General features: G+C 39.3%; 1 protein-coding gene across 1 annotated transcript in view; it reads left to right on the plus strand.

Annotated features, from left to right (window-relative positions):
• LOC111155838 (guanylate cyclase 1 soluble subunit alpha) overlaps positions 1 to 19,102 on the plus strand; it is a 59,827-nt gene extending 40,725 nt beyond the window's left edge. The window contains exons 6-9 of the mRNA XM_022516258.1: positions 1,205 to 1,690; positions 5,210 to 5,353; positions 9,097 to 9,251; positions 18,526 to 19,102. Coding sequence (XP_022371966.1) covers positions 1,205 to 1,690; positions 5,210 to 5,353; positions 9,097 to 9,251; positions 18,526 to 18,727 — 987 coding nt within the window. The 3' untranslated portion in view covers positions 18,728 to 19,102. The remainder of the gene's footprint in view (positions 1 to 1,204; positions 1,691 to 5,209; positions 5,354 to 9,096; positions 9,252 to 18,525) is intronic.
• Positions 19,103 to 20,521: the final 1,419 nt, after the last annotated feature.

Genomic DNA, 20,521 nt, shown 5'->3' on the forward strand with positions numbered 1-20,521 from the left:
GGTGCCCCTTTAAATCATTTTTTAATAGACTTGGAAAATCAGTAACTTTTTTAATTGTTAGAGAATGTTGTGGGGCTTTTTCTCATGGTAGAGAATCTGGGTGGTCATTTAGTCCAAGGAAGAAGTTTGCAAAATCATAGTTGATTGTATGAGCAAAGCTAATGTTCAGGCTTATATGTATGTAACTATTAAACATGCATAATTGCAGGAGATGTGCAGTTTGTTCCCAAAAGGGAAACAGTTTTACCACTCTTCATCACAAAAGCAATGTAGCTAAATGCTCAAAATAGGTAATACTTAGAGATATTCCTTGCAGCCAAAAAATCAACGACATTAGTTGGATACATTTTTGTGTGTGAAACAAAACAAAATACTACTTGCAACTTCCTTTTTCTCACTAAGCAACACATTTCGGGTATTCTTCCACGTCATGGTGTGTAGGCCTGTTTCCTTTTTCCAGAGACTATGTAGAATCCCATCGTATGCTTATCCTCTATTTAACCAGTCCCCTACTGAAGGGCATTTGGGTTGATTTTGACTCTTTGCTGCGGAGAACACACTTACATGTATTTGTTCTCACTCATACAGTAAACCAGGATGATCACCTACCCCTCACATCTCTCAAGGCTTCCTTGGTACAATCCTTTACGCTATCTGTTACTACTAAAAGAAAATAATAGCAGAAATACAGCCTTCCCTCTAGTGAGAAAAACTTGAAGCAAGAATTTTTTGCGAGGTTTATTGAAAATCATGATCTCTATGCAGAGTTACTCCACTCTACCCATTCTCCAAATGTCCATGTGCATTTTACAATGCACAGTCAATTGGAACTATATGAAAGCATATTGTTCTTTTTTAGCAGGTAGGGGAAAAAATCGAGTTTAAACACAAAGGGATCGTCGCCATATCTCTGTCTTTCCTTTTGTCTCAAAAAGATGTTGGAGGGCGCCTGGGTGGCTCAGTGGGTTAAGCCGCTGCCTTCGGCTCAGGTCATGATCTCAGGGTCCTGGGATCGAGTCCCACATCGGGCTCTCTGCTCAGCAGGGAGCCTGCTTCCCTCTCTCTCTCTCTCTCTCTCTCTGCCTGCCTCTCTACTTGTGATCTCTCTCTGTCAAATAAATAAATAAAATCTTTAAAAAAAAAAAAAAAAAAAAAGATGTTGGAAACTAAAATAAACCACAGTTGGTTTGCCTTTACTTCCCAGGTTATGGACCTCAAAGGCCAAATGATCTACATTGTTGAATCGAGTGCAATCTTGTTCTTGGGGTCACCCTGTGTGGACAGATTGGAAGATTTTACAGGACGCGGGCTCTACCTGTCAGACATCCCGATTCACAACGCACTGAGGGATGTAGTCTTGATAGGGGAGCAGGCTAGAGCGCAAGATGGCCTGAAGAAGAGGCTGGGCAAGCTGAAGGCCACGCTCGAGCAAGCCCACCAAGCCCTGGAGGAGGAGAAGAAGAAGACGGTGGATCTCCTGTGCTCCATATTTCCCTCCGAGGTTGCGCAACAGCTGTGGCAAGGGCAAGTTGTGCAAGCCAAGAAGTTCAGTGACGTCACCATGCTTTTCTCCGACATCGTGGGGTTCACGGCCATCTGTTCCCAGTGCTCACCGCTGCAGGTCATCACCATGCTCAACGCACTCTACACTCGCTTTGACCAGCAGTGCGGTGAGCTGGATGTCTACAAGGTAGGGGCAGAGGAGGGCGAGGCCCATGGGACAGGCAGAAGTCACTGAGAAAAAGCACCAGAGCCAGGACCCCCTAGTTACTGAGTTACCACGCAGATGAAAGGCTTTCTCTGCAAGCCGCGTCCTGGGAGCAGACATTGTGCCTTAATCCTGTGGGTGTACTCTAGCCAGAAATAGCTCCGAATCTGCTCAGAAACTGAGATCATTATTCCATTAAAGGACTGCCCATTGTCTTCTCAAAGAATAAGCATAGCGTGGAGGGGTGATAGGCTGAGTGGAAGATGGGACATAGGACCCCTGAACGGGGACAATTTAAAAGTCAGTAAATGGGACACTTGATGGTGGCAACTGAGCTGAATTATCAAGCATGGGATCATTCCAAGTATGACTTGTAGGGAGAAAAGTGATCCTCTGTAAAAGGAAAAGTAGAAAAAAAAATGGGTCTTATACAAACTATCTTCAAATAGGTTAACTCAGTATGGAGTTAATGTGATGCTTTGAATGGTTGAATCAGAGGAAAAAACCACTGACTTAAGGCATTATTGAAGATTTGAGGCCAAAGGCAGAGACATAGGTGCAGAGAGAGGCCTGGCTTCAAATCTTGTTCTCCGCTTGTTCGGTAAGCTGAGAAAGTGAAATAGCCTTTCTCATTTCTAAAACAGAGAAAGTAATATCCACCTACGGAGCTTATACACATGAATAACATACATTATGTCCTATAAGCTTCAGGAACAGGCCTGTTGCAAAGATGATGGTAAATCGTATCAGTTATTCATGATGTGGCAGGACTTACTGGATGAGTCTACCACATACTGGGCATCATTCTAGGCACGTGGAAGCTCATTAGGGAAGTAATTATCCCTAATGTGTACTAGCCTTTTTTTTTTTTAATGTAACTTGATTAGCTATAAGAGAACTAGTAAAGTAGTTTTAGTGTTCTGTGTTTCTAGAATTAAACCCCCCCCTTTTTTTTTTTTTACTAATTTAAAGTCTTTCATATTATTTTAGCCACTGGCATTAAGAACAAAGCACCCCTCTCATTTGTGTGGCTTGAATCCCATTTTAGTTTGCCATGTACAATCTGGCATTTCGGAGATTCAGCCAACGTGAACTAAGTACATCATTGAGGAGAAAACAAATATTATTTATGAGACTACATAAGCCTCTGCTTTGTTCCAATCTAGATGTCCAACTTAAAACCTTCCTTTTAAAAATTTCCAGCAGGAAATTCCAGACAGAGCCATGATCCCCTTTGGGGGGGGGGACTCCATGTATAATTCCTGATAAAATAATTGGCTTTAGTTAGGTTAAGCTTGATGTCCTCTTGTGCAAGTTACTATAGTTATTTGTAGATAGTTTCTATCTTGACATTGTCTCCTCTCAGAATTTTAAGAAGAAAGCCTCACTCTCCCTTGCGACTACCACGGTGGCTAGCAGAGGTAGTAGCCCTCTTCTACAAATTTCAGCTTGTTGAAGCTAAAACAATTCAGTTATTCCAATCAAGTATTCAGAATCTGTGCTCCTTACCATGTGGATAGTAGCCACAGAGTTCCGTGGCTAATCCAGCTACAACCCAAGCTAAATAGTGAATCATCTGCTCTGCCCTTATTTCCACCTTCTCTTTGCTTCTGATTTTGCATGCAAATACCTGGAGACAGCTGTGAGTAGATCAGGAAAGGTCTTCACCAGGAGATAAACGTAAGATGCACAGTATGTGTAATCATACGCTCGCCTGTGAGTGTGGTGGCTTCCAAGGAATAGTCTAGCTTCCCCTGCCACACCCCAGGACCTGTTTATACCAGGACTTTGTTTAATCTCATTTGCTTATTGTCTTTTCATCTTCTGTTCATTTTTCAATTTATTCAGCTTTCATTTATTGATTGTTATAGCAGATATTCATTGTCATCCAGGATTGGTCAACTTGAGCGAGAAGATCTCATATGTGGGGAGATAGGAGGGCGGGGCTGACCAATGCCAGATTTCCATGTGACAAGGTGAATGCCTGGTTGGGAACACAGGTGTACAGGTGCTATGATAGCAGAGAGAATAGGCATCTAGTAGGAGTGAGGGCGCCACTTCTTTTAATTAAATAAGGTGCACTTATTGGGCACCTGAGATATGTCAGCCATTATTTTAGGCACTTCTTATATATTCATTGCTGAAGAAAATCTTTATAAGAGGCACTGCCACCTGGTTCACTTATTAGCAAATATACTGGGCACTGGTAATTTAGGAGTTAGTAAAACAGGCAATTTGAGAGAGCTGACATTCTACTGGGGAAAAGAAGGGAAAATGAGCAAATGAGTCAACTTTTAGCATTCCAATGGGTGTGCTATTCTGGATAAAGTTAAGGAAGGAGGAGAAGAGCAGAAGGTAAGGGTGATTGCTATTTTACAGAGGGCGGGTGGGATAAGTGTTTCTCGCGTGGTAATGTTTTAGCGGGCACTGGAGGAAATGAGGGATATGCCAAGTGGCCGTGTGCAGGAGGTTGTTCAAGGCAAAGGAATAGCAAGTGGGAACATGTTTGGTATATTTGAGGGATAACGGGAGGTCAATGGCACTGGGACAAAGTAAGCAAGAGAAAGGATGAAGTAAAATCAGAGATTAGCAGAAAGGTGAGAAGGACTTTGGAGGCATTTTAAGAGTTTCAGCATTGATTCTGAGTGAAATGGAGAGTCACTGAAGGTTTGTCTCCCTTTCTCATTTTTCCTTTCTCATCTCCATCCCTCCACACTAGAAAGTTTGGATAAGAGGAGTGATACGATCTAGTAAGTTACAATAAATATTTAGAGGAGAAGAAAAACTCAATGATTATGATTTGGTGGATTATTTGTGGATTCAAATTAACTGGTAGCTTTGCCATCAGCATTGCGGACAGATAAAAATTCCCCGTTACAACAACTGTAATGACAATTATAACACTTGGAATTTATATAGCAGCTTGATTTTCAGCAGCCTTCCAAGCACCATTGTTTGACATCTTGATTTCTATACCTCGTGACTGATACTCCTGTAGATCCAGTTATAGTTACTATGAGGGTCCCCAAATCCTTTTGAAAAACTAGAATATCTTAGCTTTATAGCATACATTTTTACTCAATTCATATGAAATGATTGAGCAGCGACTGTTCAAAACACTGTATTCTAAGAGGCTATAAAATCGGCAAGTGATTCAATATCTTTAAGTTAATTGTTACAAACATGCAATATCATTTACATTACATCATTGGCCTCTACAGAGCTCCTTACATGAGGTGGAGGGAGTGAAATGCTCCGCTAGTCTGGGAGGAGACGCCACCTCCTGACGTTGTGCTCCCAGGACCACACTGGCTTCCAGAGCAGCACCTGATGTAAGGCGTCTCCACTTGATGAATTTCCTGAAAGGGAGAGCCATTTCTGAGAGTATCTGATTTACTCTGATGTTCCAGAGGGCCCAAACACTACGGTGTCTGCTCTATGACGTGCACTATCATTCTTTCCGAACTTGTATTTGTAATGCGGAAAATCTGTTACGTGCAGGTGGAGACCATTGGCGATGCGTACTGTGTGGCTGGGGGACTACACAAAGAAAGTGACACCCATGCTGTTCAGATAGCGCTGATGGCCCTGAAGATGATGGAGCTCTCGGATGAAGTCATGTCTCCCCACGGAGAACCTATCAAGGTAAGGGAGATCATATATTGCCCAGCAAATGTCATGGAGAGTACATGCTTATTAATTATTTATAATTAAAGATGAAAAGAAAATTATAATTATATATATAGAATTTATATATAATTATATATATAATTGATATATAAAATTATAATTATAATTAAAAATGCAAAGAATAGTGCATCAGTTGGGGGCAGTTGCAGAGAGCAAAATCTCTGAAGTTGTTGAAGCCAGAAGAAATTTATGATAGGGTCTTAAGGGGTGTGCAGAATCACTGAGAGGACTAACAAAGCCATCCATAAGTGAAACCTTCCAAAAAAATGACTCCCAGAGCTGCACTTGGGTCCTTGCTTTTTCTGAGATGGAGAAGCTGGCTCCAGAACTCTACCACCCCAGCCGCAGCAGGAAACCACTGTGCTCAGAGAGCTGCTGCCTCTATTACTGGCTGCAGGACAAAACTGCACTTAATATAATTTGAATCAGTAACATGGAAATCCTGCATCACGACCCTCACAAGACGAGTGACTGGAAGCTGGGCTCTGTGCTAAGCACGCCATAGGAAACCCACAGGCTGCCACAGCTGTCCATGCTCTTGGAAGCCCCAGAGGTGCAGTCACAGCAGAAATCCTGGCTTCCAAATCTCTTGCAAGTGTATCTGATTCACCAACCGAAATGCATCTAGAAAATGCAAACAAGTTTAGAAAACATCATTTCTTCTGTAGGACAGGACATTACACTCTAATGAAAATGGACTGCTACTCCACCCCAATATTTTCCAAAGCATGTAATACTCTAAAATTTCTACGTTATCTCAAAATAATGTGTTATTGCAGATGAGAAGATAAAATGACCATGCTAGGCATTAATTTCGTAGAATACAAGATCTCCTTAGATCTCCTTTGTTTGTCCTACTTGTAGTGAATCTGCCACTTAATTTTTATAAAACAGTCCTCGATTGATGACCCTCAGAAATGGGACTTTGAGGGCCGCCTGGGAGGCTCAGTCAGTTGGGCGTCTGCCTTTGGCTCAGTTCATGATCCCAGGGTCCTGGGATTGAGCCCCACTTTGTCTTCTTCCTCTCTCCCTGTTCCTGTTCTATCTCTCATTCTCTCTCAAGTAGATAAATAAAATCTTAAAAAATAAAAATAAAAAGAAACGAAAAGAAAGGGGACTTTGAAATCCTATGGAATCCTATCTGGCATGCTATAAAATAATAGAGAAAAGAAAGAAAAAATGTAAAATACAAAACTATAATACTTAGAAGTGTAGCCTTGGCTCTCTTCATAATAGAAGCCTATGTTGAACCCAGCCTTTTCCCTCCTTCTTACCCTGCTACCCGATGGAAGGGAATCAAAGTGAAAGAATAGGAAATATTTCCTTTTTTTTCAAGCTCTATGTGTTTCTCCAACATGCCATTTGTATAAATCGCCTATCACTGCTGATTTCCTTACTACTGTCCACACACTCTGGCTTAGAAAGCTGCAGGTGGAGTGTTGATAGAAACCAGAGGGCCGAATGCGACAGGGGAAGTCGGTCAGTGCAAAGTGAATTTGGAAAAGTACTCCTGTACCCTTCTTCCTATTCTCAAGGCATCTGTGATGAGACATGTGCTGTGTCAAACGTGGTCCCCAAATGGAAGATTGCACCAGCAGCTTTCCGTTCAGGACGTGCTGTGCGTCTTCAATTTAGGGTCTTTTTCTTATGAATTTGAAATGAAATTTGTGAATTTGCTGGTGAATATGAAAAGTTCCCTGATAAGAAAGTTGTGGAGTTGAGAGCGAAATTCAGAACCGGAGAAGGGAAGAGAAGGAGGGAGAGTGGCATGGGAAGAACTAAAGGCCATTTACTTTATCTGCCTTGTTTGGATTGATTGATTATGAAATAGAAAAAAAGTCTTATCATAAATTTATCAAGACAAAGCTAGAATAACTAAGTACACAGAGAGAAACAGGTTTAACCAGGAGAGTGCCCAAAGAGGGGAGCCTGATCAGAGAAGATAGACTTTTGCTTATATTGATCAGTTGGTATATGTACAAAACCATATTCTCCTAAAGAAGAAAATACCAGATTTAACAGATATCTAAGCTTTGCTGATTAAGATGAAATTGTGACAAAGAAGGGACTCTAAAACTAATTCAATCCTGTATTTTATAGATGAGGAAACACTGAGCAAGACCTAAAGAGACTCATAGAAAGTCACAGATTTTTGTGGCAGATGCAGGTCTCTTGATTCATACTATAGTGCTTTTGTTTGAAAATTATGCAAAATTCATGATTTGACATTTTATAAGCAAATGATTCTGGAACATTCTTAGCAGATACCTAAAATCAGTTGTAGAACTACTCAAAACTAGAGTCTTCTGAATTCTGAATAACATTAAATCGTTGAGTACTTGACCTTTGTTTAAAATGCATATACCTGGGGCACCTGGGTGGCTCAGTGGGTTAAAGCTGCTGCCTTAGGCTCAGGTCATGATCCCAGGGTTCTGGGATCCAGCCCTCATCTGGCTCTCTGCTCAGCAGGGAGCCTGCTTCCTCCTTTCTCTCTGCCTGCTTCTCTGCCTACTGGTGATCTCTCTCTGTGTGTCAAATAAATAAATAAAATTTTTAAAATAAATAAATAAATAAATAAAATGCATATACCTAACAAAACTTTTTTTAAATGGTCAGCTGAACAGAGGACTTGAAAAGAATGAATGTGGCGCCCAGTTGTCATACAGAATATCCCGACTTTAGCTTACTATATTGTAGCAGCAATTTCAGAATTTGTACATCCCCTGAGGTCATCAAGAATTCAGATCTTATAAAAGATGCCAGTTTAAAATATTGTTTTAATTGTTCTCCAAGTCACTGGTAACCTTCAGAACTCCTAAACTTTTACCCCAGCATATCCCAGACCTCACCTTACTTCTGGATATGGCCCAACTCTAGTTTTCCACGCATTTGGGCGGGTTTAACAAAAATGTGTATGTAGTCATTGTGATGTGGGTCTAAGCCACTTCAGCTATGCTTCCTCTGTCTGTGATGTGTTCTACTTAAATATCACAATTCCTTTCTCCTTTCATGTTCGTCATTAAGAGGGGGGAAGTGTTTGTCATAAAGTTCTTTTCATCCTTTTATTCTAAGAGCCGTCATCTCCTGCCCTTCTCTGACCGTGCATTGGGAAACAACCTTTGGGGGCCAGGATACTGTCTGTCTCCCTTGATGGACAGAGCAGGTTCCCATAAACAGAAGCTCACAGACGCTTCACCTTGTCATTCTGGTGACCGTGATAGGAATGCATAGAAATGTGGTTCAGACATTGAAGGCAGCTAAAACAAAAATGCTTTGTGGAACAGACCTAAGTGCATAGTGGTGAAGAGTTAAGAAGTCCGACAGATTTTGTACTAGGAATTTTTTTTTTTAAAAGATTTTATTTATTTATTTGACAGTGATCACAAGTAGGCAGAGAGAGAGAGAGAGAGAAGAGGAAGCAGGCTCCCCGCTGAGCAGAGAGCCTGATGCGGGATCCTGGGATCATGACCTGAGCTGAAGGCAGAGGCTTTAACCCACTGAGCCACCCAGGCGCCCTGTACTAGTAATTTTTAATTGGATGTGAGTAGAGGGAAGCAGGCAGGAGTTCTTGCAGAAGAGCAGAATGGTATAGGGACAGCAGAGGGTAAAATCATATGAAGGGCATTCATCCGGTATGGACCAGTGAGCGAGAAGTATTTTACCAATGACGAGGACATTGTGTGACTTTGGGCTTTCAGATGCGAATTGGACTGCACTCCGGGTCAGTTTTTGCTGGCGTTGTTGGCGTTAAAATGCCTCGTTACTGTCTTTTTGGAAACAACGTCACCTTGGCGAACAAATTTGAGTCCTGCAGTGTTCCACGGAAAATCAATGTCAGCCCAACAACGTACAGGTACGGTTTGCACTAAATGCCTCAAATCCCTTCTTTTCACTTATACACTGTTGTCTTGTTTTCCCATTGGTTTATATTATCCTCCATAGCATTTTCTTGCTTAGATAATCTGACAAGAAAGAGAAAAGCAATAACTTTATCATCCTCGCCTTTTTTAAAATTACTCAGCCTCATGAGAACAAGCCTGAGGTGTTTGTTGCCCAGGTGGCTCCTTGACTCACGTCCCATCCTCCCCCTCTGTTCTTCTCAAAGCACGGATTCATGCTCTCCATACTTGGATGGCCGTTCTGATAGCAGCACCTTCTTGGCGCTGGCAGACTTAGCATGGGCCCCACAACTTACAGGGCATGGTCCTCAACACGCCTTTAGCTCAGATGCCAGACGGGGAGATGTTCCATCTCATTTTAAGAATACAGTTCTAACAGAAAAGCTTGAATAGCAAAACGTGTTCCAGACACAAGTGGTAGCTAACGTACCAAACTATACCCAGAAAGTTATCGTTCCTGTTCTCAGAGAAAGCTATTTTATAGCATCTTCTTTCTCCTGCAAACTCCACAGCCTTTCCTTTTAGAGTTGATAACTTCTTTTCCTGTTTCATCAGAGAAGACACGAATGCATCTGATAAGTGCATCACCACCTTCCCCTGGGGGCAGACCCCATCAGCCTAGTTCCCCCCCTCCCCAGAGCCCTGGTCACAGCCTCTTGCTCTGGTGACAGTGCCGCCATCTTGCCTGCTCCTTCTCCAGACGATCCCCCCAAGTTTGCTCTGAGTGTGACCACTTCTCGCTTTCTCAGGAACTTGTCTCCTGAAAATACCTGGTTTCTCTCTGTAATTAGTTTCTCTAGTGAAATGATTATTCCCATCAGAAAACAGATGTGTCTTCCTATGAGACTTCCTAAAATAGTATCTTCCTTGTTTCCAAGTATATTTCAGCTACCCACCCCCGACACCGCTGCCATATTTTTGTTCTTTTTCCAGCAAAACTCATTGCAAGAGTTCTTCATACTCACTGGCTCTATTTTTATTTTTTTAACTTCCTATTGGCTCTCTGACTCACACCAATCAGCATGTGTCCCTTGCACTCCACTGACATGATTCTTAATGGGGTCATCAGTGTTTCTTGCTAAAATCCTGGTCAGTTCTTCCCCCTTATCTTCCTCAACATCTCAATGGCAGCTGAATAGCTTGAGCAGTCCCTCTGTTGAACGTTTTCTTCCTTAGGCTTTTGTGACTCCATACTCACCCGGTTTCCTCATTACCCCCTGATTTCACCGTCTCAGTGTTTTGTTTTGTTACTCTTTTCCCTACCATACCTTCGAAGTGCCCAGAGCTCTGTCCCCATTGTCTTCTGTGTCTGAACTTTATTGACACACAGGTTTTTTTTGTTGTTGTTGTTTTTGTTGTTTTATCCCTAGCCCCTCCCACAATTCTTCACTAAGCTACAGACTCATATATCCTATTCTATACTTCTTCTCAGATGACTAATTGACAAATTTAAATTATCATGATCGTCTTAGAACAAGTGATTTCCTACATACAGCAACCTGATGAAATCCACTCCCCCCACAGCCTAGCTTGCTTTATCAATCTCCTTAAAATGGCACCACCATCTTAGACTCTAAATCTCAGGGCGATCATCGCTTTCTCCCCCTCACAGCTTACCACATCCACCCACAGATTATATCCTGAATACATCTTTTTTCACTTTCTTCTGTACCACACCCCAACGCAAGCCTCCCTCCTCTGTCCCACCCCAGCCAACCCAGGATCACCCTCACTCTTCTGCTTGCTTTCTTGTACACCTCCTCCCCATATTCCATCCCCCACACAGCAGCCAGATTGTTTCTCTAAAGTATAAATCCAGTCTTGTCACTTCTGCATCAAACCCCCCCCCAATGGCTTCCCATTGCAGCCAGAATAAAATTGAAGTATGTTACCACAGACCAAAATGTCCTCTTTGATCAATGTCCTGCCAGCCTGTGTCACTTTATTTTCTTCTACTTTCTCCTTCACTCACTGCCACCCTGCCACCCTGGCCTTCCTTTTTTCCTTCAGACTTGCAAAACCCATTACTGAATCGAGGATAATGGCTGTGCCTCCGCTTTCTACTTGTTCCCTGGATCATCCTGCATCTTCTTCTTCCTCATAATTAGACCTTAAGTCAAATGTCACCCCTTCAAAGAGACACTGGTTAGTTAACTGCCATAGCTAGAGGAACAACTTTCACCTCACACCCTCATGTTATTTTATTTTTTCATCTTCTTAGCTCATACCTGTGTCTGAAATGGTCTTTTCTTTCAGTGTTTATTGCCTACCTCCCCTCGGAGTGTGTCAGCCTCCGGTGGTCTACACTTCATAGCCCCAGTTCCCAGATCAGTACCTGGGATGCAGTAGGAAAGCAATGAATATTTATTGATTGAAGGTCCACTCTTTGATATGAAAATGAGTCACTCTAGCATGAGAATTAGAAAAGTCCTCGGAGATAGTTGTAATGGTAATAGCCTCGGAGTCTTCCCAGATAGGCCATGTAAGGAGAAGAACTCAAGTCCTTAGAGGATATGACTCTGCTCTTTGGAGGAAGTGAGAGTGATAGTCCTGAGATAACTTGAGTAGTTTCTCATCCTTTCACTGCTGTTGAGTGTTCAATAACGTAATATATGTGCATGGACACCAGAGGAGTCCCTGGGTGGGTATGTATCCTTAAAACCAAAACTTCATATAGAAAAAAGTGTATTTTCTAGTTCTTCTATTTTAATTGTTTCCAGGAATTTCAAGACAAAACTTTTTTCAAATTCTTCCTTTGTTTCATTTCTCAAAGTCTGGTTGTCTTAAATCTTGATAGGAGACATTGATATCCGCTACTCTTTTTACTCCCGAAATGTACTTTAAGATCTCATGTCTTCCAACAGAGTATTATGACACTTCGATATACATTTTCAGCAACAGGAGAAGGCTCATAGCTTAAATCCTTAGGTTCATCATACAGGCAATGTTACTGGGCATGCACGTACAAGATTTTATACCATACATAGTGCCACCTTCCTTTTAATAAATTATTTTTTGACTATAATAGTAATATATGCTCTCTCATTTTAGAAAATTTACAATGTCAGAAAGTTTCAAAGGAAATAAAAACAGTTCATAATCTCACTATCCAGAGACAGTAACTATTCACATTTTTGTGTTTTTTTTTATTATTTCTTAGTATGTATTTTTATGCACATCTATAAAGGATAATGAAAATTTAATTGATACTGAACATCAATGTTTTTACTAAATTTCTATCTTTTGTAGACGAATAAGGTACGGTTTTTTTTTTCCTTTTTCAATTTACTTACCTCTTACTTTCATATAAGAAATATATATGTCTTCTCTAAAGGGCAAGTGGTAGTTAAAATGCTTTATTTAGGCAAGAAATAAGTATTTAATGTGAAATATGTTTAGCCACATTTTAAAAGTCTTTCTTTTAAAAACTATCTTATTTTTTTCCCCAAATGATAGGAAAATTTAGAATTGATAATATAAATTTCAATCAAAAGTGCACGCTTTGTGAAATTTAACAACTGGATTGTGAAATAGAGACATAATTCCAGTTCTGTCAAAGTTTGGGACAAACAGTAGACTCTACTAGAAGTCATTCAAGTATAAAACCTAATTATTTCTTTGGAGAACTTCACTGGTTGAAATCTGGGGTGACATTTGTCAAAAAAAATTTATATGTACACATGTAAGTGTATCCTTGATACACTTATAAAACTTGTAAATTCAGGACACAGAATTCATATCCCACAAGCACAAAAAAATCCTTAAAAATCCTTAACTTCAAATATTACCTTTCACTTCAAGGTCTAATCAGTAATTTAGAATGTTGTTGTGTTATGACAGTTACACATTCCTTCATTCTAAATGGCACCAGGAGTTTTATTTTCAGGGACAATGTTCTGCCCTCTTGTTTGATCTCACTGAAGTGCAGAAAACTGAGACGAGACTAAATATTGTCCAAGTTTCAGGTCAGTGGATTAATGAGACAGGTTTATGTGGTGATCCAGGGATTTAAAGACAAAAATGGCAGGTGAGGGATATAAATGGATACTGCCCAGGGTGGGTGGGAAAGTACAACCAGGAACTGCTGTTTGCAAGAGAGATCTGAGAACCTAATAAAAGACAAACAAGACTTCAATTCTATAAAGGGAAGGAACAAAGAGAAGAAAGAGAATATGGAGAGCTGACAGAAAAAAGGAGAGTTAATAAAGCAATTTGGGGAAAATGGTATCTGGTCAAGAGAGAGTAAAGAAAACTCCCACCATATGTGGATATCTGCCCTGAAACTTTTGTTGCTTTTCTTGGCTTTGGCCTCCATCAGACTTTCATCTAAATGGTATTATTTTTCCAACCTCTTTTCCTTAAAAATTCTGATCTTTTTGGGACACTAGGGTGACACAGATGATTAAGCATCTGACTCTGAGTCTCAGCTCCGGTTGTGATCTCAGGGTGGTGATCTCAGTGTCTGGAGATTGAGCCCCACGTCAGGCTCCACGCTCAGCACGGACCCGGCCTAAGATTCTTTTCTCCCTCTGCCGCTCTCCCCAGCACGCTCTCTGTCTCTCCCAAATAAATAAATAAATCTGTAAAAAAAAATTTGATTTTTTTCTTAAAGATGATTTAATGAACATTTCTAACTCCGTGACACTCTAATTGTGTTTACCTGTAAGTTTCTTTAAAAAGGATAGTATCTGTATTCAGAAGACCTGCTGTATAGTCCTAAACACAGAGCTTTTCAGAGGTGTCTTCGTGAGCAAGGCACTTAAATTCAAATGGTATACTTTAAGGCCACTTCTAAATGCTGAATATTCTATATAAATTCAAACATAAGGTTATGATTATAATCACCATATTCATTAGGAAAGGCTGGGTTGATATAGACAGAAAAAGAAAGGTCTTAATTTTATATATTGTTATTTATCAAACCTTTATAGTTTTATGCACTTTATAAGTAATTTTTAAACATTTTAAACCTACAGAAAGAAAAATCAAAGAAAAAAAGAAAATAGGACACCCATGGCCACCCATGTGGCTAATACTAATATTTAATAAATGTCAGTATTTTGTCATTTTCTTGCAGATCCCTGTTTTATTTTTTTTTAAGATTTTATTTATTTATTTGAGAGAGAGAAAGACCACAAGTTGGCAGAGAGGCAGGCAGAGAGAGAGGGGGAAGCAGACTCCCCACTGAGCAGAGAGCCTGATGTGGGGCTTGATCCCAGGACCCTGAGATCATGACCTGAGCTGAACCCACTGAGCCACCCAGGGGCCCCCAGATCCCTATTTTATAAAAAAAAAAAAAAAGAAAGAAAGAAAGAAAGTATTTTCCCCCTCTTCCCCCAACCCACTGCTGTCTGACAGGCTGAACTCTGTGCCCCTTAGGGTTTGTAGGAGCAGCTGAAAGCATACATTTCCCGCAGACAGGAGGGCTCCCAAAGAGAGGCAGGAAGGCACTGAGAAGAGCATGCTCAGCAGCTTCTCCCAAACTCACTACCAGGAAAGAAACTGGGCAGAGAGAGTCCAAGAGTGTCACTCTCATTTAGGTCCCTCCAGGTAGAAAAACAAAACCAGAGAAAAATAAATGCCCGTTCAACTTGTCCATATCCTTTCACGACTTGCCTTAAATCTGCGGCCTATTATGTTTTTGAGATTTTTTTTTGATGAATTGTAAACTTAGTTCATTTATTTAAGCTGTTCCTAATGCAGCATTGTGCGGGTAAGCCAGCATTAAGAGGAAAGTAGAGAGTCTTTGATTTTTGGCATTTACCCATTTCTATGACATACGTACTCCCACCACAGCAGGTTTCAGCCACAGATGGTTTAATTGGCTCATAAAAATCCCTGAATGTTTAGCAGTTGGCTCTCATAGGCCAGTTTGAGCCAGGTCTAGCAGTACAGGTCTGTGTACTCTAGAGCTTGAATAAGCCATGGAGAGCTATACTACACCCCACAGATTCCCAGATCATAGGCTACGTCCAGCCCAGCTTTACTAACCATCCATTCGCTGTCCAAATTGGTCTTACCAATTTATATCCCACCAACAGTATATGAAGGTTTCTATTCCCCAGATGTTACCAATATGATGAGTGTGAATTGATAACTAATTGACGCTTATCCCATCATGTTTAATCTATTTATTTAATCTTCACAGCTGTCCTAAGAGAACTGTACTATTATTACTCCATCTTAAGGGTTAGAAAACAGACATCTTTGCTGCTATCTCAGCCTAGATCTACCAGACTTCGAAGCTTATACTTTTAATACTATGGAATTCGGAAACTTCTTATTATGTATTACCAAATATTATGCCTTATAAATAATAGGCACTCAGATATTTATGGATCATGACTAAAGCATCATTTCATTAATTATTTTGAAGATTGCATATTTATTGATGAGGCTTTTTGAATATTCACATGTTCTTTTCTACTTGAGTTCTGCCATTTTTGAAACCTAGATTTCTATTTGGTTGGTTTCTTCAGTACATAGGGTGTCAAGGTACCAAATCTAATGCAGCGCCATCTTCTGTTACATTAAGGCATGACATCACAAGCTGATGAGGCGGAGGTCATGGTCTGGTTGGGCATGAATAATATGTGGTTTGTGGAAGTTGGTTTAGAGCCCAGAACTACCAACATTTCCTGTCCTGAATACATATACCTGAATAATAGGTTAGAGAAATGCTTACTAAGTTTGCATTTGGGACGCCTGGGTGGCTCAGATGGTTGGGCGTCTGTCTTTGGCTCAGCTCATGACCTGGGATCTAGTCCTGGGATCTAGCCCCACATGGGGAATCCCTGCTCAGCGGGGAGCCTGCTTCTCCCTCTGCCTCTGACTCTCTCTCTCTGTGTGTCTTTCATGAATAAATAAATAAAATCTTTTAAAAAAATAAAAAAACTTTGCTTTTGACAGAAAGTTAAGGAAGGAAATAGAAAGAGGAACAAGTAACTTCATCAGTAGGATTGGAACTTAAAATGCATTTAACTTATATGTGGAATTTAAGAAACAAAACAAACGAGCAAAGGGGAAAAGAAAGAGAGAGAGAGATCAGGCAAGCCAAGACCCTTAACCACAGAGAACAAACTGTTGGTTACCAGAGGGGAGGTCGTTGGGAGAGTGGGGGAAATAGATGATGGGGATTAAAGAGTATACTTGTGATGAACACCGGTTGTTGTATGGAAGTGTTGAATCACTATATTATGCACCTGAAACTAATATTACACTGTATGTTAACTACTTGGGATATAATTAAAAACTTTTTAAAAAACTGAGCAAATACAATAAAGTGAGTTTACTGCAATGGACAAGTAGTTAGTAGCAAATAATAAAATGTGGTAAACAGATGAATATAAGAAGAAATATTTCAAATAGCAGACAGAAGAGTGTTAATTTGTATAATTAAATTTCCTTTTAGTCTTACTAACCTACAATTCATAAAAATTCTATCGAGAGATTCATACGTTATTTTCACATCATATATATGTATGTCACATTATATATAGAAATATATATCACATTATATATATAAGATATGTGTGTGTGTGTGTGTGTGTGTGTGTGTATATATATATATATATATATATATATCTTTTTTTTAAGATTTTCATTTATTTATTTGACAGAGAGAGACATAGCAAGAGAGGAACATAAGCAGGGGGAGTGGGAGGAGGAGAAGCAGGCTCCCACAGAGCAGGGAGCCCTATGTGGGGCTCGATCCTAGGACCCTGGGATCAAGACCTGAGCCGAAGGCAGATGCTTAAAGACTGAGCCGCCAGACTTCTATATGTAATATATCTTATATAGAACTTTTCTTTCACAACTTCTTGTCCTAGATTACTTCCCCATAATATATACAAAATAAATGAACCAATAAATGGACAATGTCTTTTCTCTTTCAACTTAGGAAGCCTTATTCTTTTTTTTTTTAATTTTTTTTAATTTTTTTTTAATTTTATTTTTTATAAACATATAATATATTTTTATCCCCAGGGGTACAGGTCTGTGAATCGCCAGGTTTACACACTTCACAGCACTCACCATAGCACATACCCTCCCCAATGTCCATAATCCCCCCCCCCCTCTCCCAACCCCCCTCCCCCCATCAACCCTCAGTTTGTTTTGTGAGATTAAGAGTCACTTATGGTTTGTCTCCCTCCCAATCCCATCTTGTTTAATTAGGAAGCCTTATTCTATAACACTATGCTTATGGATGGGGTTGGGGTTTTTTTGCTATTATTAGACTTTTGGATTATTTTGCATTTTTTCCCACTACTATGAATTTACTGTTATATGAATTATTGATTTTATCTTTACAAAAATATTTTATATTTTTCCTAATATGAGTGAAATACATTATTTGGAGAATTTTCTTTTGTTATTGTGAATTGATTCTTCTGTGAAGATATTTTTAAAATCATTAGGATCTTTCTGCCAATCACACTGAAAATGGCTGGTTTATTAATACAGACAGTCCCCAGCTTTCGATGGTTCAACTTAATGATTTTTCAACTTTATAATGGTGGGAAAACCATATGCATTCAGTAGAAACCATAGTTTGAATTTCAAATTTTGATCTTTTCCCTAACTAGTGATATGCCACATGACAGTCTTGTTCACAATCAGGGGGATGAACAATTGATAAACTTAACTATTCTGTTTTTCACTTTCAGTAAAATATTAAATAAATTACATGAGCTATTAAACACTTTATTATAAAATAGGCCATGTATTAGAGGATTTTGCCAAACTGCAGGCTACTGTAAGTGTTCTGAGCACAGGGATGCCTGGGTGGCTCAGTTGGTTAAGCAGCTGCCTTTGGCTCAGGTCATGATCTCAGGGTCATGGGATTGAGTCCCACATCAGGTTCTGTGATCGATGGGTAGTCTGCTTCTCCCTTTGCCTGTGCTGCTTCCCCTGCTTGTACTCTCTCTTTCTCTCTCTCTCTCTCTCTGTCAAATAAATAAATAAAATATTTTTTTTAAAAGTGTTCTGAACACATTACGGCAGGCTAGGCCAAGCTATGATGTTCCTAGGTTAGGTGTATGAAATGCATTTTCAACTTATGGTATTTTCAGTTTATGATGTTTTCAACTTATGAAGATGTAACCACATCATAAGTCAAGGAAGATCTGTTTGTCAGGAATATTGATTTAGTTAAGTTGTTTTTTCTTGAGCAGACAGTTACATCTGTATTAGATTCTAATTTTAATATTTTTATTTTAATCTTTTCAGATTACTCAAAGACTGCCCTGGTTTTGTGTTTACCCCTCGATCAAGGGAGGAACTTCCACCAAACTTCCCCAGTGAAATTCCTGGAATCTGTCATTTTCTGGAAGCTTATCAACCAGTAACAAATTCAAAACCGTGGTTCCAGAAGAAAGATGTCGAAGATGGCAATGCCAATTTCTTGGGCAAAGCCTCAGGAATAGATTAGCAAAATACATATCGGCTTATTAGTCTTTGGGTTTTGACTCCTATGAGCAGGTGCGGAATCTCTGAAAGCACTTTATGATTGCGGATGACTAAGAACAGTATTAAAATTTTAGGAGCTAAATCACAATCTACTTTTTCTTCCACTTAACATGATAAAAATGTATTCACTTCAACACTTCAAGTCTTCAGAGGGAAAAAAAAAAAAAAAAGGAAAGGAACCTCAAAAATGACCTCTGGGGGATATTTCTGTTACCATCCCCATCACTTTTTACCTGTACTCACAATTCAGCATATTGTACATACGTCAGATAGGTGTAGTGCCCTGACCTGCGCGGTCCAATGGAGTGACCCGTAGTCTTGTGTCCTGGTGGAATGCCGTGGTTGTGAAAGTGCGTTTGTGATAGTGTGCCCCCCCCCAAAAGCTTTCCAAATAAAAATTAGAGTCTTTGGTACCATTAGCTCTTTGAACCTTTCAGCTCTGCATTTTATTATATTTCTTCATTTCACTGTTGGTGTATGTAACAAAATAGGTTGGATATTTTTTCTGTTGCACTTTTTTTTTTTTTAAGGAAATAAGCAATTATGGGTTAGATGCAATATGACTATAAAGTAGTTCTTCTATAAATATCAAAGATTGTTTTATAAAAATATCTGCCATAATGTAATGTATCATATCAATAAATACTACCTTTTGTTTGACATTTTTCTATTCTGAACTTTGGTAAATTCATATTAGTAGTTTAATTCCTAGTAATTCCTTTTTGTGTCATGATATTTGGGATAAATGAGGGTTATAGCCTATATTAAAATGCAATAATATCATTCTACTTTAATTTAATGAGAAACAAATGAGAGTAAAGTGAGATTCCAGGGGATATGGATATACCATAATGTCCAGAAGTAAAACATTTAAGCACACACACCCAGAAATTTGGATTTATATCAGCAGATATCCTGCATTGCTGTGCTGAGCTGTACAAAGTTCCAGTGAGAAAACCTAAGTTCAGAAGTGGGAAATGAGACTTGTTCTTTTTGTTAATAGCTTATTTTTAAATTTGTGTTGGACACTTTGGTGTGTCCTTTGGTGTGTACTTTGTACACTTTGGTGTCCTAAGAGTCATCAAGTTTTTTTCTCAAATACACATTTGTGAATTTTTTTTAACTCTAGTTAAATGATCTCAATCTTTTTTTGAAGAGAATGTTAGTATTGATGAAGGAAATGATGCTATGGTTTCATTAAGAAAATTCTTAAACATTTTTCTGGAGTTGGAACTTCTGTTTTTAATGATACTAGTCTAAGCTCTCTGAAGAGCTAAATAACCTGCAAGTTTGGGTTGGGATAGGGATCTGATTTTAAAAAGAGCTCAATTTCAAAGCAAGAGAAAGATGAACATTATAATTTTAAAATCAGTATTTCTAGAGTTTAGATACACTAGCCTGGTGACCTCAGGAATAAAAAGTCATTATTGATTGGCCTCTAGTACCCAGGTTTACTATGAGAGCTACATGACAATTTATGTACTAAATGATAGCCCAGCATCTTGAAGCACTGACTGTAGCTTGTTAAATTCCAATCCTATTATTAGAAAGTACCATAGGCCTTGGGAAAATAGAATTATAGTCTCACAATTATATGGAGTTAATAAACATGTTTAAAAGAAAAATAAAAAATACATTTTTCTTTCTGGAACTGAACCCTTAAAATTACAAAAAAGATGATATGAATTAAAGGAAATTAAAAAGCATAAAACACAATGTCTTCTTTATCAGACCCCAATTTAGTAATAATTTGTGT

Source organism: Enhydra lutris, unplaced genomic scaffold, assembly GCF_002288905.1.
Source record: "Enhydra lutris kenyoni isolate GAN:26980312 unplaced genomic scaffold, ASM228890v2 scaffoldscaffold3, whole genome shotgun sequence".
In the NCBI taxonomy this organism is placed as follows: domain Eukaryota; kingdom Metazoa; phylum Chordata; class Mammalia; order Carnivora; family Mustelidae; genus Enhydra; species Enhydra lutris.